Source organism: Crocuta crocuta, unplaced genomic scaffold (genome assembly GCF_008692635.1).
Source record: "Crocuta crocuta isolate KB4526 unplaced genomic scaffold, BGI_CrCroc_1.0 scaffold204, whole genome shotgun sequence".
Classification (NCBI taxonomy): Eukaryota; Metazoa; Chordata; class Mammalia; order Carnivora; family Hyaenidae; genus Crocuta; species Crocuta crocuta.
In genome coordinates, this window is record NW_027529603.1 from 1,910,649 (window position 1) to 1,926,186 (window position 15,538).

At 43.1% G+C, this 15,538-nt stretch overlaps 2 protein-coding genes and 1 long non-coding RNA gene across 3 annotated transcripts in view; 1 reads left to right on the plus strand and 2 right to left on the minus strand.

Annotated features, from left to right (window-relative positions):
* The window catches only part of LOC144229806 (uncharacterized), a 12,793-nt gene extending 12,093 nt beyond the window's left edge, over nucleotides 1-700 (plus strand). The window contains exon 3 of the long non-coding RNA XR_013334604.1: nucleotides 611-700. This is a non-coding gene — a long non-coding RNA (uncharacterized LOC144229806). The remainder of the gene's footprint in view (nucleotides 1-610) is intronic.
* The window catches only part of CCL19 (C-C motif chemokine ligand 19), a 78,963-nt gene that overhangs the window by 31,586 nt on the left and 31,839 nt on the right, over nucleotides 1-15,538 (minus strand). The window contains exon 3 of the mRNA XM_077761923.1: nucleotides 14,315-14,361. Coding sequence (XP_077618049.1) covers nucleotides 14,315-14,361 — 47 coding nt within the window. The remainder of the gene's footprint in view (nucleotides 1-14,314; nucleotides 14,362-15,538) is intronic.
* Nucleotides 3,091-10,443, minus strand: SPATA31F1 (SPATA31 subfamily F member 1). The gene is given in 10 exon segments (XM_077761926.1): nucleotides 3,091-5,705; nucleotides 5,708-5,975; nucleotides 5,977-6,116; nucleotides 6,119-6,225; nucleotides 6,227-6,463; nucleotides 6,558-6,987; nucleotides 7,996-8,031; nucleotides 8,558-8,603; nucleotides 9,226-9,359; nucleotides 10,356-10,443. Coding segments are annotated over 10 exon segments (4,101 nt in total).

A 15,538-nucleotide genomic window follows, 5' to 3' on the forward strand; every position in this document is an offset into this window, starting at 1 on the left:
GTACCCCCCCCCCCCCCCCAATTTGTTAAAAGTATCCTAGAGTCTAACACTCATTTCTTTGGTGATCCTATCCAATCTTATGGTTTTACATTTATCTATTTTTTTAAAAAAGTATTTATGCATTTATTTCTCTATTTACAGAGAGAGAGAGTGAAAGAAAGGGGCAGAGACAGAGAGAGAGAGAAAGAGGGAGAGAAACAGAGGATCCCAAGCAGGCTCCACATTGTCAGCACAGAGCCCACCGCGGGGCTTGAACCCACAAACTGTGAGATCATGACTTGAGCTGAAACCAAGAGTCAGATGCTCAACCAACTGAGCCATCCAGCTGCCTCTGTCAATCTATCTATCTATCTATCTATCTATCTATCTATCTATCTATCATCTGTCTATCTATCTATCTATCTATCTATCTATCTATCTATCTATCTATCTATCTATCTAATTATCCACAGCTAGGACCATCCCTAAGGACCATCAGGCTTCTATGCTGAGATCAGACTGTTGGAGGTATGGTCTCAGGAAGAAGCTGGGAGATTAGTTATGATGCTACTGCAATATTCATAGCAGCTGAGGGAGTGATAAATGGTTATGTTCTGATTTCATCTTATAGGTAGAGACAGCAGGATTTACTGATGGATTGAATACGGACTATTAGGAAAAAAGTCAAAGATGACACCAATATTTTTGTCCTGAGAAAATGGTAAGATTGGAATTGCCATTAACTGATATTGTGAATACTGTGATGAAAGCATGTTTTGTGTATGTGATTAGGTGATGGTGATGGGTGGGGTATCAGGAGTTCACTTTTCTATAGTTTGAGATGAATATTGGACATCCAAATATATATTTGTAATAAAAATTTTGTAATATTTATTTTTGAGAGAGAGAGAGACAGAGTGTGAGGAGGGCAGGGAAGGAGGGAGACACAGAATCTGAAGCAGGCTCCAGGCTCTCAGCTATCACCACAGAGCCTGATGTGGGGCTCAAACCCACGAACTGTGAGATTATGACCTGAGCTGAAGTCAGCTGCTTAACCAACTGAACCACCTAGGCACAACCACGTATATATTTTGATTAGACAATTTTGGTATGTAAGACCATCTATCCCGTGAAGATCATGAGCTCCACTGTGTAAGTCCTCTGTCTTCTTCATTATTGTGTTTGCTGTAGAACCTTGCATATAGTAAGTACTCAAATACTTTTATTGTTTTTTTTTTTAAATATTTTTATTTATTTTTAGGAGAGAGAGAGAGACAGCGTGAGCAGGGGAGGGTCAAAGAGAGAGGGAGATACAGACTCTGAAACAGGCTCCAGGCTCTGAGCTGGCAGTCAGCACAGAGCCCGACGCGGGGCCCGAACCCACGAACCGCAAGATCATGACCTAAGCGAAAGTCGGACGCTTAACCGACTAAGCCATCCAGGCGCCCCGTCAAATACTTTTATTGTTGAATATAAGACACTTCTCAAAATCATACTTATTGTGATCTTTCTGGGTTCCTCATTAGCTGAATACTTCCTCCTATGACAGGATCCCCCATTCCATAGGACTTATCACACTAATGTAGTGATTTGTCTGCTCCTCAGCTCAGAATTTTGTTTCAAGTGCTATTAAAGTATTACTGTGCACCAGCCACTATTCTAAGCCCTGGGGATATGAGCCACTATTTAATTTATTCAGGCAAGAATGGATGAGAAACTGAATACAAACAGAGGCAGTAAAAATAGAGGAAATGGGGCAAAGTTGAGAGATACCAAGATTAGAACTCAGTGACTGACTTCATATTTGGGCTAAGCAAAAAATGTACTTCTAGTTACACCATTACCAGACATTGGGTCACAATTCGGTAGAGTAGAGGGTGAGTTCTCTGATTTTGAGTTAATTTGCATTGCCTTTGGACAAGAAGGTTTAGACCATTGCTCTTTATCACACTATGAGCAAGTGGATTGAAGCCCAGATTTACTCACCTACTTCCCCCAAAAGCACTTAAACTGTGGGTTGGCTTCCTGGCTCCAGGCTCTGTTGAGTGCAAAGTGAATTGGCTTTGCTCTCTTATCATGTCCTGGTTAGGAACATGTCAGCTTCTGTCCCAGGTACTCAAGCATCCATCTACATGTTCCACCTCCCTAATTCTCTCCCTGCCAGCCCGTGGGAGTGGGGAACAAGCCCTTTTTCATGTCCTACTGTGATTCCAGGAATCTTCATTCCAGGAATCACTCATTCCATGCAGCTACCATGCAGTGGAGATGGGATATAGGTGAGAGAGCTACAGCAACTTATGAAAGGAGTTCTCCAGAAAGATCTTACCAATAGCCAACAGGGAGTGGAGGACAGGAGATTCTATCATGTCTTTTTCACATTGTGTCATATTAGCTATGTGCTTTTGGTAAACACAAAGTGCCTCCTCAAGGTTGGAGCATTGTGGTACTCCTCTAAAAACCTCCCCTTGACTGTGGGCACATAGAGAAGTCATCAATGAATTCTGCCTGTGGGATTCCTGGACACTCTTTCATGTCACTACTATCCTCAGGTCCACATTGCTCCTCTGGCCCACGCGTATCATGGGAAGTCATGATAAAATTATTTATCTTAACTTCCTTCTCTGCTCAAGTTCATTTATTTATCTACAGTCCAGGGTGGGCTGGGAGGAGTTGTGTGGAATGCTGACCCAGCATAAGTGTGGGTTAAAGCTCCTTCCCTGGGATGCCTGGGTGGCTCAGTTGATTAAGTGTCTGACTTCGGCTCAGCTCATGATCTCACGGTTTGTGAGTCTGAGCCCCACATTGGGCTGTGGGCTGAAAGCTTGGGGCCTGGAACCTGTTCCTGATTCTGAGTCTCCCTCTCTCTCTGCCCCTTCCCCCCTCATGCTCTGTCTCTCTTTCTCTAAAATAAATAGACATTAAGAAAAATAAAATATAAAGCTCCTTCTCTAAATCAGTAGGACTTTAGCCTCCCATCATGCCTTCACTTCACTACAGTGGAGAGAATGAAACAGATAAATCTTTGTTTAGAGATATAGAGTGTATTTTAGTGGTGCTCGGCCCCACCTGCACATTAATGCACAGTAATGAAAATGAAAATAGCAGTCTTCTTCAAGGAATGCAGACATTGGAGAGCCTACAAAGTCTTTTGATTGTGTAGAGTCTTCTTGAGCTCAATGTTTCCCTCTGAAGTGAGAGTTCAGACCTAGGGCAGGTTCCCTGGTTGATAGCAAAAGCCACTCTAGGACAGTGGTGAGGGCAGTGGTGGGGGTGACCCAGGACTGAGGCACAATGGAGTTGCTGGGAGCGGGAGCGGTGCCGGAGCTTACTGTCTGGGTAATGGGGACCTTCCAAGAAGCCCAGGCCCACCTGCTTCTCAGTGGGGGGAGATTGGGCCTTGGAGTCCCCTCCTGTGTTCTCTGTCTTGGTTTGCCCTGTGGGACTTTTGGCTAGAGCCAAGCTCTTTTCTAAATTTTCTTTTCTGGTGTTGGCCACCTTCCCAGCTGTAGAGAACATGGATTCCTCATGGCCTTTGCCTTTTGTCTTGGTGTTAAAACAATGCAGAAAGGATTTCATCTTCCTTCTCAAGCCAGATTCTAGAAGGCTGGGCCTCTTATGAGTATGGACTGGCATCACCTGCCCCTGAAAAACTTGAGTTTTCAAAGTTTGGCCCTGCAAAGGCTTGCTCTGAATGAGTTGGCCCAGGAAAGGCTGGTCCTGTGATGCCTGGGACACCACAGGCTGGGCATTCTTAGGAATCTTTCCTGGTTTGAGAAGGACATTGGGCTTGGTTTGACTGTCATGCAGGGCATTCTTTTCAGATTCTTTTCCCCCAGGGATTCCTGGAGGTGGCTCTGGAAGCTTAATCTGAGGGTGCTGGGTACTATGTTCACAGAGAGCATCAGGATGAAAGCTATGGCTTCGTTGCCAGGGACCGTGTGGTGTCCTCTTCATCCTTTCTGGCCTCTGGGCTGCATCAGGGTGGCTTATTTCTTTTGTAGAGGAGTGTGCATCCCCTTCTCCGTGGTCCCCTGCCAGTTTGGGTTTTCCTGGGTCCTTTCTCTTTTCTACCAGTATGGGGACTTGGGCTGAGTCTTTGCTTTTGCCAGCGCTTTGGGGCTCGGGGCTCCAGGATTCCTCCAGGCTGTGGCTGTTCACACTGGCCTCTAGCTGAACACAAAGTACCTGGGTCTCTGTCATGTCGCCACTGGGTTGTGAGATCTTTGAGGCCCAGTGGGCAGAGGCATGAGGTACTGCTCTGGAACTGGGTTGCTTCTGGTTCTGCTGCACTGCCTTTAATTCAATGGCCAGCTGTTCTTTAAGGTGGAGCCATTCTGGATCTGGGGCACGAGAAGCATCGGGTGGGGTGGGGAGATTCTGGGGCAGTGTTTTCCCCTGGTTGTTCAGATTCTCTGGAGACGCCTGTGTGGATGTGTTCTCTGGGATTGCTATAGTTTGTTCTCTGGACTTCCTTGCCTTTATGGGAATTCCCAGTTGTATCTCTAAGATCTTCTTTCTTAGATGGAAATTTAATTTGGCCAAGATGGGTTTCTTGAGTGTGTAGGGCCCAGAAGTCTCTGTCTGGCTTTCTAGAGGCACTGTCTCGATCATTCCTTCTACCTGCCCTTCAGCCTGCAATTCATCTGCACTGTCTGCACAAGTATTGTTGGCATCTTGAAAGCACGGTCCGGGACTCAGACACTTCTCTTCAGATGAGCTCATCTGAGTCAGAGGTTCAGTTGGGAATTTTCCAGGTCCAGGCTCCAGTCCTGCGATTACATCTTGGGTAGTGATTGCCGGTGCCATGGCTCTGGAAAGAGCCACATAATAAAGAGCAGGCAGCCCTGACAAGAAGGCCAGATACTTGTGCCGCAGAGTTGTCTCCAGTTTCTCAATGGCTCCCTCGGACAGGGCTTGGGGCAGTTTAGGGTGTTCAGTGACAGTATCTGGTGAGGTTTGTTGCTGTTGGTCAAGGGCCATTGGTGTCGAGGGTGTAACTTTCTCTTGTGGGGCAGGGTCAGTTGCTGCCTGCAGCTCCAAGGTCTTGCTTTCTGGGATGCAGGTTAAGGGAGCCAGTTGCAGGTCCCCAGGAATGATGCACTGCCAAGAGCTATATACACAAGCAGGGACCTTGCCCTGGTGGATCTGCCCACCTTTGGAGTTGATGTGGCTCTGTAATATTGCCTTGGCCTGGTCAAACAAGTGTGGCATGGGGACTGACACTGGGTCTGTGATGGGCGAGAATGGGTCACCGGCCCCAGTGGCCTCTAGGGCTGTAGGTTGGGGAGCACTCATGTTGGCTAGGGCTGTGCTGCTCCAAGACAGAGTCGACTGATCAGTGGGGGACAGGAGCAACTGGATGGACTCCTGGATCTTTTGGGGCAGGCCCCAGCGATGGTGAATCAACTGCCTCTGGAGATGGAATTCCAGCAGCCTCCGGGCATGTTCCGGGAAGAAGAGTAGTTTCCTAGTGAGGACTGCGATGGGCTTCACTGGCCAAAAAGTTTTCACTGTCTCAGGAGACTGGGCTTTTCCACAGGGCCTATTCTGCGTGGGTCTCTGGTTGTGCTGACATCTCTGGAAAACCACTGGCAAGCCCCACTGAAGCTGGAGCTGCTTCTGCAGCAGGTGCCACTCCAAGGCATCACACTCGGCCAACGTCAGAAATGGAACACTGATGTGACCTTGTTGGTAGTCAGATGGAGGAACCCAATTTGGGGAAGATAGGAGAGTGTGGCTGATTGGGGTGGAATTTTAGGCAGCAGAGGGATGACAGAGAGTTCCTTGAAGAGAAAAGCATCCTTCAGGGGGTGCTTGAGCATGATCCCAATAGCAGAGAAGCTTTGAGAGCCTAATAAGGTATTAACAAGGGATTCACTGTGCAGAGAAGAGAGACCACAAAATAGCTGGCTGTATTTCTGCTGCAGATGGGCCACTGAGTCATAAGCCTGGTACCCAGGATGTGGACAGAGGCCACTTGAGTCTTTAAGGGCTGAAAGAGGGCAAGGCCACAGCCATATGGTTTGCAATTTGCTGGTGGTGGTGTCTTTGTTCTGGGTCCATGATGGACCATTCTGAAACTCAGAAGGCCTGGGTAGGCTGGCTGGCCATACATGGACCCCAGTTCTGGTAAGAATAGTCCCTAGTTTTTCAACAGAGAACTTGGAAGTATTTGGGATGAAAGAAACTGGTTGGTTATTTACACTTTGGCAAAAGAATGGCGGGTTTGGGATAAGCTGCCTTANTTACCTCAAGAAGCCTCAGGACTTCAGGACTAAGTAATGGCAGGTTGGCAGGGAGGACAGTTACCATATGCAAGCCCATATGGTGTGTCTGGGTAGTGAAGTGGTGGTTTAGGGTCTGTAGAGTGACCTGGGAATTCAAGGGCTACTGCCCTTGGTTCCCATAGACATGGTTGGGGGTGCTCTGCATCATCTCCTGCTGGTTCACTGTTAGCCCAGCCTCATCAAGTCTTTTTTTTTTTCTTCAATTGTTTATTGTCAAGTTGGTTTCCATATAACACCCAGTGCTCATCCCAACAAGTNAAATCATGGAAACAGCCTCCTCAAGTCTTGAGCAAGACAGTCTCCAGGCCCCTGGGCACCTCTGATATTTGAAATCCCTGCCCCAGCAGGTGGTGTTCAGCCCAGTAATCATGTACCCTGACTTTACCAGTTGACTGGGCAGCTGACTGTGTTAAGCATTTCTTATCCATTGATTGCAACACTGGGGGTGCTAGAGATGGACATGCAAGTGCTGTGGAGTGTAGGGAACATTGGTCCAGATTCTGTTCTAAAGACACAGTAGAGATGGACAAAATCTCTAGGCAAGAAGGGCCCTGCAATGGTTCTGATGAAGCAGGACAGATCAGGGTGTTCTCACCCACCAGCAACTGCTGAATCTCCAGCGCCACAGAATTGTAGATTTGGCAGCAGGTATCTGCACATAGGAGCTGCCGCACACTTCCTTCCTGAGGAAGCCAGCCCTGGCTGGAAGGGAAGATGGTAGCTATTAATGATGGAGTGACACCTGCCTCTTTGAATGTGTATGGGCAAGAGATTGGGCTTGCCCTCCCCTAGTCCTGGAAACCTTGCCTGTACCCCCAGGGTGTTTACCCATCTCCTTTTCCTCTGAGGAAAATGCCATTGGTAAGTTATGTTGGGCTGGGCTGCAGGTCTGCACCTTGTTGGGCAAGGTCTCAGGCAGCCCATGAAACACAGTGCCATGCAAGACTGTGAAGCTGGGGGAGTTGTCTGTTGACCTGGGTTGAGAAGTTGAACCAGGAGAAGGGAACCAGGCAGCAGGGCGGGAGCGAGGGAGCCAATGTTTAGCTGATGTGGCAGCACAAAGAACATGACGAGGAGAATCTGGAGTCAGTCTCCTTTGGGATTAAGAAGGCCACAGCCTAGTATTCAGTATTTCTAAACTGTGGAAAATGAGGTCTTTGTGGGAACTCTGCATTCGGGGACTATGGGGTGTCCCAGCTCCTGTACATAGCATCTCTTGAGAGCCGGTCCCATTCTCTAGAAANATGACAGGCTCCTTCTTGAGGGCTGTCCTAGGAACTGGCATCCTCAAGCACAAAACCTGTTGACATGGAGGTAATGTCAACAAGTTCCACAGGTCTGCCCTTGAATGATTGTAACTAAAGGAAATATGACAATGGTCATTAATTTATGCACACATTTGTCTATTCTCTTGACTGGATAACTTATAGCATGGTTGAGTGCAAACCCATGTAGAGTCTTTAATGAGTTACATACTAGTGAATCCTGAATTCCAGGACCACTGTGAAACGAGCCAATAGCAGAACTGGGAGACTCCTCTCTCCTGAGACACTTGATCCCCCCTCTGCCCTGGAAACCTTCTCAACTGTGCTCAGCATCCATTGCGTCTGACTCCCACCCAGCCATTATCCCTCTCCTTTATCCCTGCCCCAGGCCAAGCAGAGAAATCATCACAGACCAGGCTGGGGGATTGGAGACTGCAAAGAGCAAGTCATTACCTTTTCCTGACAGAGCAGCTCTCACGGCTTCTCAGCTTCTTCCTTAGCTGAGAAACCAGGAGACAGTATTACAAGGAATGAGATGATGCAGGGACATCCTATAGGAAGCTGAAGGCCTTTGAGTAAGAGGAGACTCAAATCCCAACAGTAAATACTCTCAGGCACGTCTGAGTACAACTTAACCAGTTGTATCATGCTGTCTTGGACCTAATCTTATTTGATCATCAAAACTACACTGTGAGTGAGGCAGGATCATCAGATGCCCACTTCAAGGATCACCAACTGAGGATGAAGTGACTTCTACAGGTCCTAAAAACTAGTAAATCACACAGATAAGGGTTTCTGTCCTACTTCCTCATTTTTCATTCCCTGGAGTTAGGGTAAGGTAAATTTTGGAACATTCTCTGGCTCTGATTTCCCACCCAAGAAAATATGGGAGAATTTGGCAACTGGGGCAATTGGAGCCTTTACTGGTTAGAGCACCTGGCTCCTGGCACCAGGGGTCAGAGAGGGACGTGAATCAGGGGAATCTTGCCATAGTGAGGGGAGTCACAACAGAGACTGGGACTTTACCTCTTGACGCTGCATATCTAGCCCCTGGCCTGACTTTTCGGTGATGCTTTAAGACAGAATAATTAGAGTATGAAGCTGCAACACCATTTTCTTTTTCATGTTTTTTTTTTCATTATGGAATGAGACAAAGGAAGTAAACATGTCCTAATTCCTTTCATTCATCTGTATTTTAGATACTATCCTACCTTTCCTTCCCCTACTCCATGCTTTTCACCCCAACATTTCAGTTTTGTTCTTGTTTCTCATTTTTAGGCTCCCCATATTCCATACCTCCTATTCCCCTTCTCAGGAGAAGTCCTTTCAGAGGCTTAGCATGACACGGGAAGAATAGTGGAACAGTTTAAATGGTGACTGGTTCCTAATATCCAAAGGACTTTTGCTTACTAAGTCCATTAACCAGAGGAATCCCCCACATTGGGAAGTATTCGGAGATCCAGTGAGGTAGATTACATGTTAGATAGAGTGGTTCTTTATTTTCAATTAGAATATACTATATGTGTGGCCTGGTCGGGACTTATTTTTAGCTCTGCAGAGAAAAGCACTATGCAAGAATAACTGATGCATGGTATAAAAATTTATGGGTAGTGGTAAAAAGAGAGATTCTGAGACCTTAAAGGTTTGTCTTCTGAGGCTTAATTAGCTCAATCATGGTCTTATTGTTTCCCTACCCAGCAGCAGCTCTTTTCAGGTTTCAACCTTAATCCATGGTAATTCCTTTTCACTTGCCAGATAATTAGGAGAATAAGGAAGATGGAGCCATAGGTATATAAGGGATACCCTAATTCCCACAGATCAGCATGGTCTGAAACTCATTAGCATGAGGAGACCAATATATCTAGACCATATATCTAGGCCTAATGATTTCCAATGCTGTGTTTTGTCATCTATGTCTCACAGACAATGGAACCAGGCAACCAGACTGCATCACAAAGCCCTTCTGTTTCACAAGGCAGGTTTAGTGTCATAGACTTTGATATGTCTTAGGGATAAGACATATCCTGTTCACCCGGTTCATCATACCAGCCTGATGTTTTGGTTTTCTTCTTCACAACTCTTTGTTCATCCATCCCAAGAAAACTGATTGTTTAGGGACACAGGACACCTTTTAAGGAAGGGTGTCTGGGACAGAGGAATCTCCACTAACTCTCCTACCTGTACTGGAAATATGTCTGGGAAGTACACATGAGCTTTGGGAGGGCAGAGTCTGGTTATGGCTTGGAAATGGAAGCTTTGGTATTACCAGCAATGGGTGATAGGGAATCAAAGGTGCATGAATGGGACAATGGTTGATGTGGCAGGGAAAGACCATGGTGGGAATATCTTTAGTTTTAAATATGTGGTGAAGGAGAAACTTAATGGAGGACCATGGGGGAGAGGGAGGGGGGCAAACCATGAGAGACTCTTGAATGCCAAGAACAAACTGAGGGCTGATGGGGGTGGGGGGAGGGGAAGGGGGTGATAGGCATGGAGGAGGGCACTTGTGGGGATGAGCAATGGGTGTTATATGGAAATCAACTTGACAAACACTTAAAAAAATAAATATGTGGTGAAGGGAAGTCTTCATTCTGTATAGTGGGAAGAGATTATGAACACTACCTTCCATGAAGGTACATGAATTTGACTCACTTCTGGAGCACCATCCAACCTTTTATGTTCCCAAGATGTCTTTATTCATATAATAGCCTGCTTGCTACAGGAGATGACTTCCTGTAGACATGAGTGACTACTTCCAAATAGGGGTCACAAATTAATTATTGCTCATGGACCTACTTATCTACTCGAGATATAAGCTGCTTACCTGAGGAATTTTTTGTTTTTGCTTTTTTAACTGGATTGTGATAACTTTTAGACAGGGCAGGTGTTTTCCAATCAGCTTCAAGACCCATCACTCCTATACCTTGACTATTGGTACATATTATGTTACCATTCTTGGCCTCTGTGGATATTGTGATATAACTCCAACACCACAGTATTTCTGAATTTCTTTGAGACTGTCTTGCTCTGGTGACAGTGGTCTCATAACCAAAAATCCTTGAGCTCAAAATCTCTGAAGAGGCTATTTTGGTCCTTCTTCCAGTATCCAGTCCTCCCCTCCTCAAGGTGTGGTGAGCCTTCAGTCTGTGCTCACCCCTAAGCTGAGCAATATCAAGGGTACAGAGAAATTGGAGCTGTATTGCTTTCCTACTCTCAAGACACGTAACTATCTGGCTTTGAAGATAAGACTAATTCACACAAAGCAAGATCCAATAATCTAAAACAAATACAATTACATATTCATTTGTGAGACTAGGTCACAAACTTTCCATTCTGGAGGAGAGAAAATGTAATGAGGATCTGGGTAGTCAAAGAGGGTTCCTGGGTAGAGTGACATAGGAGTTGGATCCTAAAGTGTAGGCTGTTGGGGGAAAGAACGATGTAACAAATGCAGAACACAGAGCAATGGGCCATGGAGTGCATTTGGCAGTATGAAATTCAGTCTGTCTCTCCAGAGCTGTAGATGGGTGGATTGGAGAGGACTTTTGGCAAAAGACTGGAGTAGCAGGGAGGAGGTCCCTTGATGGAGGTATTTATTTTATTTCAATAACTAAACTTATTATTTTTAAGTAGGTATACATATACATGGTACAAGATTGAAAAGGCAAAAGAAGGTATATTACTGTGTCTCTCTCCTCCCTTTGTGTCCCTTTTTCTTCCCTGTGTATCATTCAGAATTTTCTTCCCTATGGATCTTTCAGAATTAATTTAGTATAGGAAACATAAATAAACTGATACATTTCTTTTTACAAATGGAAACATGATACACTGTTTTCCCTCCTCATTTTATTTTATAGTACGAGTATATCTTGTTTATATAATTTTCTTTCATGACTAAACAGTCTTCTTTGGTAGAAGTACAGCTCAGCTTATCTTCAATCATACATTCATGGATAATTCATGGGTATTTAGTTATTTACAGTCTTTTGCTCTGAATAATAATGCCAACACAAACCTTAAGTTTATAAGTCCTTGTACATAGGTATGAATATATAGGAGAGATTCCTAAGAGTTGAATTGATGGATGAAAGGTTGTATTCTAAATATTGATACTGTGTAATTGCCTCACCAATTGTACAGATTTGTACTCTACCAAAACTGTACAGGTGCCTCTCTTCACATACTATTCATTGATGAACAGTTATTGATTTAGTATTATCAAATTTTTTATCTCAGTCAACCTGAGATAAAATATTTCTATGTTTACAAATTTGTTTTGTATGTTTACTTTCTTTCCTTCTAAATATCTATTCCTATTCTTTGCCCACAAATTATTGATCTTTTACTTATTGATTTATAAATACTTTTTAATGTTAAGAAAATTAGCCCCTTGCATATTTATTGCAAATATTTTTTCTTATTACTTGATGTTTATAATGACATTTTGTGGGACGTCTGGGTGGCTCAGTTAAGACTTTGATTCAAGTCATGATCTCACAGTTTGTGGGTTCAAGGCCACATTGGGCTCTGTGCACAGAGCCTGCTTTGGGTCCTCGTTCTCTCTCTCTCTCCCAAAAAATAAATAAAAGGTAAAATAAAATAAAAGTTACATATACAATAACTATTATGTAATATATAATTTATATATTACATATAATGACATTTTGCCACATAGAAATATTTTATGTAGTTGAATTTATTAGTCTTATTATTAGTCTTTTATGGCTTCTGTGTTTTAAGAAAACTTAAAAATGTTTTTCTCTTTCTGAAGTTAAAATGTTACCCCCTAGTTCTTCACGTACTCATGGTTTCATTTTTTATGCTTATACCTTTGCTCCATTTAGAATGTATTTTTGAGTAATGAATGCAGTTGGTACTTGTATTAGTTAAGGATTGCATTCCAGTACATATAACAGGTTTAACTACAAAACAGGGTTTCTCAGGAGCTTTTGGATTCTGCTTAAGGAAAGGCAGAAACAGCATCACTTTTACTATTAGTACAAAAGAAATCATGAGACAATCTGCAAATACCCATCTTTAAAAAAATGTATCAGAGAGCTGAGGTTCCAGGACAACCTAATTAATCTTAATCTAAGGAAAGATGACAAATCCAAGGAGATATAGCACAGGTACTCTTACTCCTTTGGGGCTGACTCTCCCTCTGAACACCATCAAGCTGGTAGGAATCCAGGTATAAATTTTAAGGAATTATTGAAGGCCAAATGTAGGCCAGCATGAGAATACAGAAGTCACAAATACAAGGGTAATTCACAATGACTTTCAGGCTCCTCTCCATGGACATTATTATGTGTTCACAAGAAAGATTGGGGCAGCATGTGAATCCTGAGGAAGTTCTCCTTTGATACAAGCCTTGGGGAAAGGAAGAGCAGCCACTGTGGGGAAAGGCACCAAATCCTACCTGGATACTTCTTTCCTATCTTTCCCATAGAACAAAAGGGCTTAAACCATTGGGTGAAGGACAATAAATCCTGTCATGAGGCAGTAAATTGTGTATTGGTGAAGAGCCGTTGCAGCCAGAGAAAGAGAAAAAAGGAAAACAAAAACAAAAACCCTCTACCTCTATGGGCTCCAGACCATTAGACATGTTCTAGGAGTGGGTGAGGTAGCTTCATAGAGAAGGCCTACCCCTAAGATCCAGGGGTAGAGTGCCTATCTAAAACTGATGCTGAATCAGGAAAAACAGGGAATACCTCCCCCACTGTTCACCCCTCAAACATCAAACAGGCCAATAAGCATCAAGTAACAAGTAATAGCCATTTACTGCAAAATAGCATCAAGATCATGGAGGGAGATACTTTTTGAGGAGCAGGCACAAGGGGAAGATGTAAAATTGAGGGAGGAGCAGAAATTGATAAAATCTCTGGCAAATCAGCCTCAACCTTAAACAGAGATAATATTAAGGAAACTTGAAGCTTGCTGCACACACCAATATCCACAGCAAAAACAAAACCCAAAAGCAGGTCAGCTCCTATGTTCACTGACTCAATCTCTTGCACTAGAGTCCTAGCAGAAGGAAAGGTATACCCATTTCCAGGCATGAAAACTAGTTACTTCAGTCTTTACTGCCTTATGATAATTGTCCAACTTTCAACAAAATATTATTACAGGCACACACAAAAAAAGAAGGGAAAAATGACACACTATTAAGAGACAAAGCAACTAACAGAACCAGACTCATATATGATACAGATATTGTAATTATCAGATGGGGAAATTAAAGGAACTATGATTAATGTTAAAGGATATATAGTAAGAAAGGTGAACAGCTTTCATGATAGGATGGGTAATTTCAGCAGGGAGATGGAAACTCTAAAGAATCAAATGGAAATACTAAAAATAGAAAACATGGTAACACAGATAAAGATTTCTTGACCCAGAGGAGGAAAGAAGGTGGGAAACTGAAGATAATTCAATAGAAATATCCAAACTGAAACACAAAGAAAAAAATGAGGAGCCCCCCCCCCTCCCCCAAACATAGCATCCAAGACCTCAGGGACAACATCAAATAGCCTAACATGTACAGGAAGAGAGATAAATGGTACGGAAGAAATAATGGCCAAGAATTTTTCAAAATTAATAACAGACACCAACTCACAAATCCAGGAAGATCAGAGAATACTAGTATATCAGGATAAACATCTAGAAACTCACCTAGACATATCATATATGAGCTGCTAAAAACTAAAGACAAGAGAAGATCTTGAAAAAAAAGAAACATTACATAAAGAGGAACAAAGATAAAAAAAGTTACAGACTACTAACCAAAAACTATCTCAGCTAGAAGACAGTGAAGTAACATCTTCAAAGTGCTGGAAGAAAAAGAAAAGCCAACTTAGAATTCAATACCAAGCAAAAAAAAGTTTTTTTTCAAAAATGAAAGAGAAATACAGACTGTAAAACAGACCAATAGGGTTTCTTTTCCTTGTAAAACAGGAAATTGATTGCCAACCAGTAATTCTCCCACTTCTTAATAGCTAACTCAACCATAATTAAAAAATTGATGTAAAATTAATACAACATAAATTAACCATTAAAAATATACAATTCAGCACATCCACCACATTGTACAGACATCATCAATAATTCCAGAACATTTTCATCTCCCCCAAAATAAGCCCTGTACTCACTAAGCAGTCAGTCCCTATTTGATCTTCCCCCCAAGTCCGTGGAAATCACGAATCTGCTTTCTGTATGTATAAATTTCCTACTCTGAACACTTAATATAGGAATCATATGATATGTGGCTTCTTTCACTTAGCATAATGTTTTCAAGGTTCATTTATGTTGGAGAATGTATCAGTACTTCATTCATTTTAATGGCTGAATAATATTCCATTGTATGAATATATTTTGTTTACTCATTCATCAGTTGATGGATTTTTGAGTTGTTTTCATTTTTGGCCTATTATAAATAATGCAGGTATGAACATTACTGTACTAGGGGCTGGACACCTGTTTTCAATTCTCTTGGGTATCTATGTAGGAGTGAAATTTCTGGGTAATTCTATGTTTAACTTTTTGCGGAATCACTGAACTCTTTTCCACAGTGACTGCACTATTTTATATTCCTGCCAGCAATGTATGATTAACCATAATTTTTATTTGGGGCTGCAAAATGTCTAGTTCTTTTTTTTTTTTTAATTTTTTAAATGTTTTATTTATTTCTAGGAGAGAGAGAGAACAGCATGAGCAGGGGAGGGTCAGAGAGAGAGGGAGTCACAGACTGAAACAGGCTCCAGGCTCTGAGCTGGCAGTCAGCACAGAGCCCCACGCCGGGCTCGAACCCGCGAACCGTGAGATCATGACCTAAGCGAAAGTCGGACGCTTAACCAACTAAGCCACCCAGGCGCCCCAAAAATGTCTAGTTCTTTAGGATGAATCATGATTAGTAAAAGCCAGTCATGAAGGATATTATCTTTTCCCAAAATGGCCACAACTGTATTTCTAGTCTGATAGACTTTTCCTTAAACTTGTCACTTTACCATT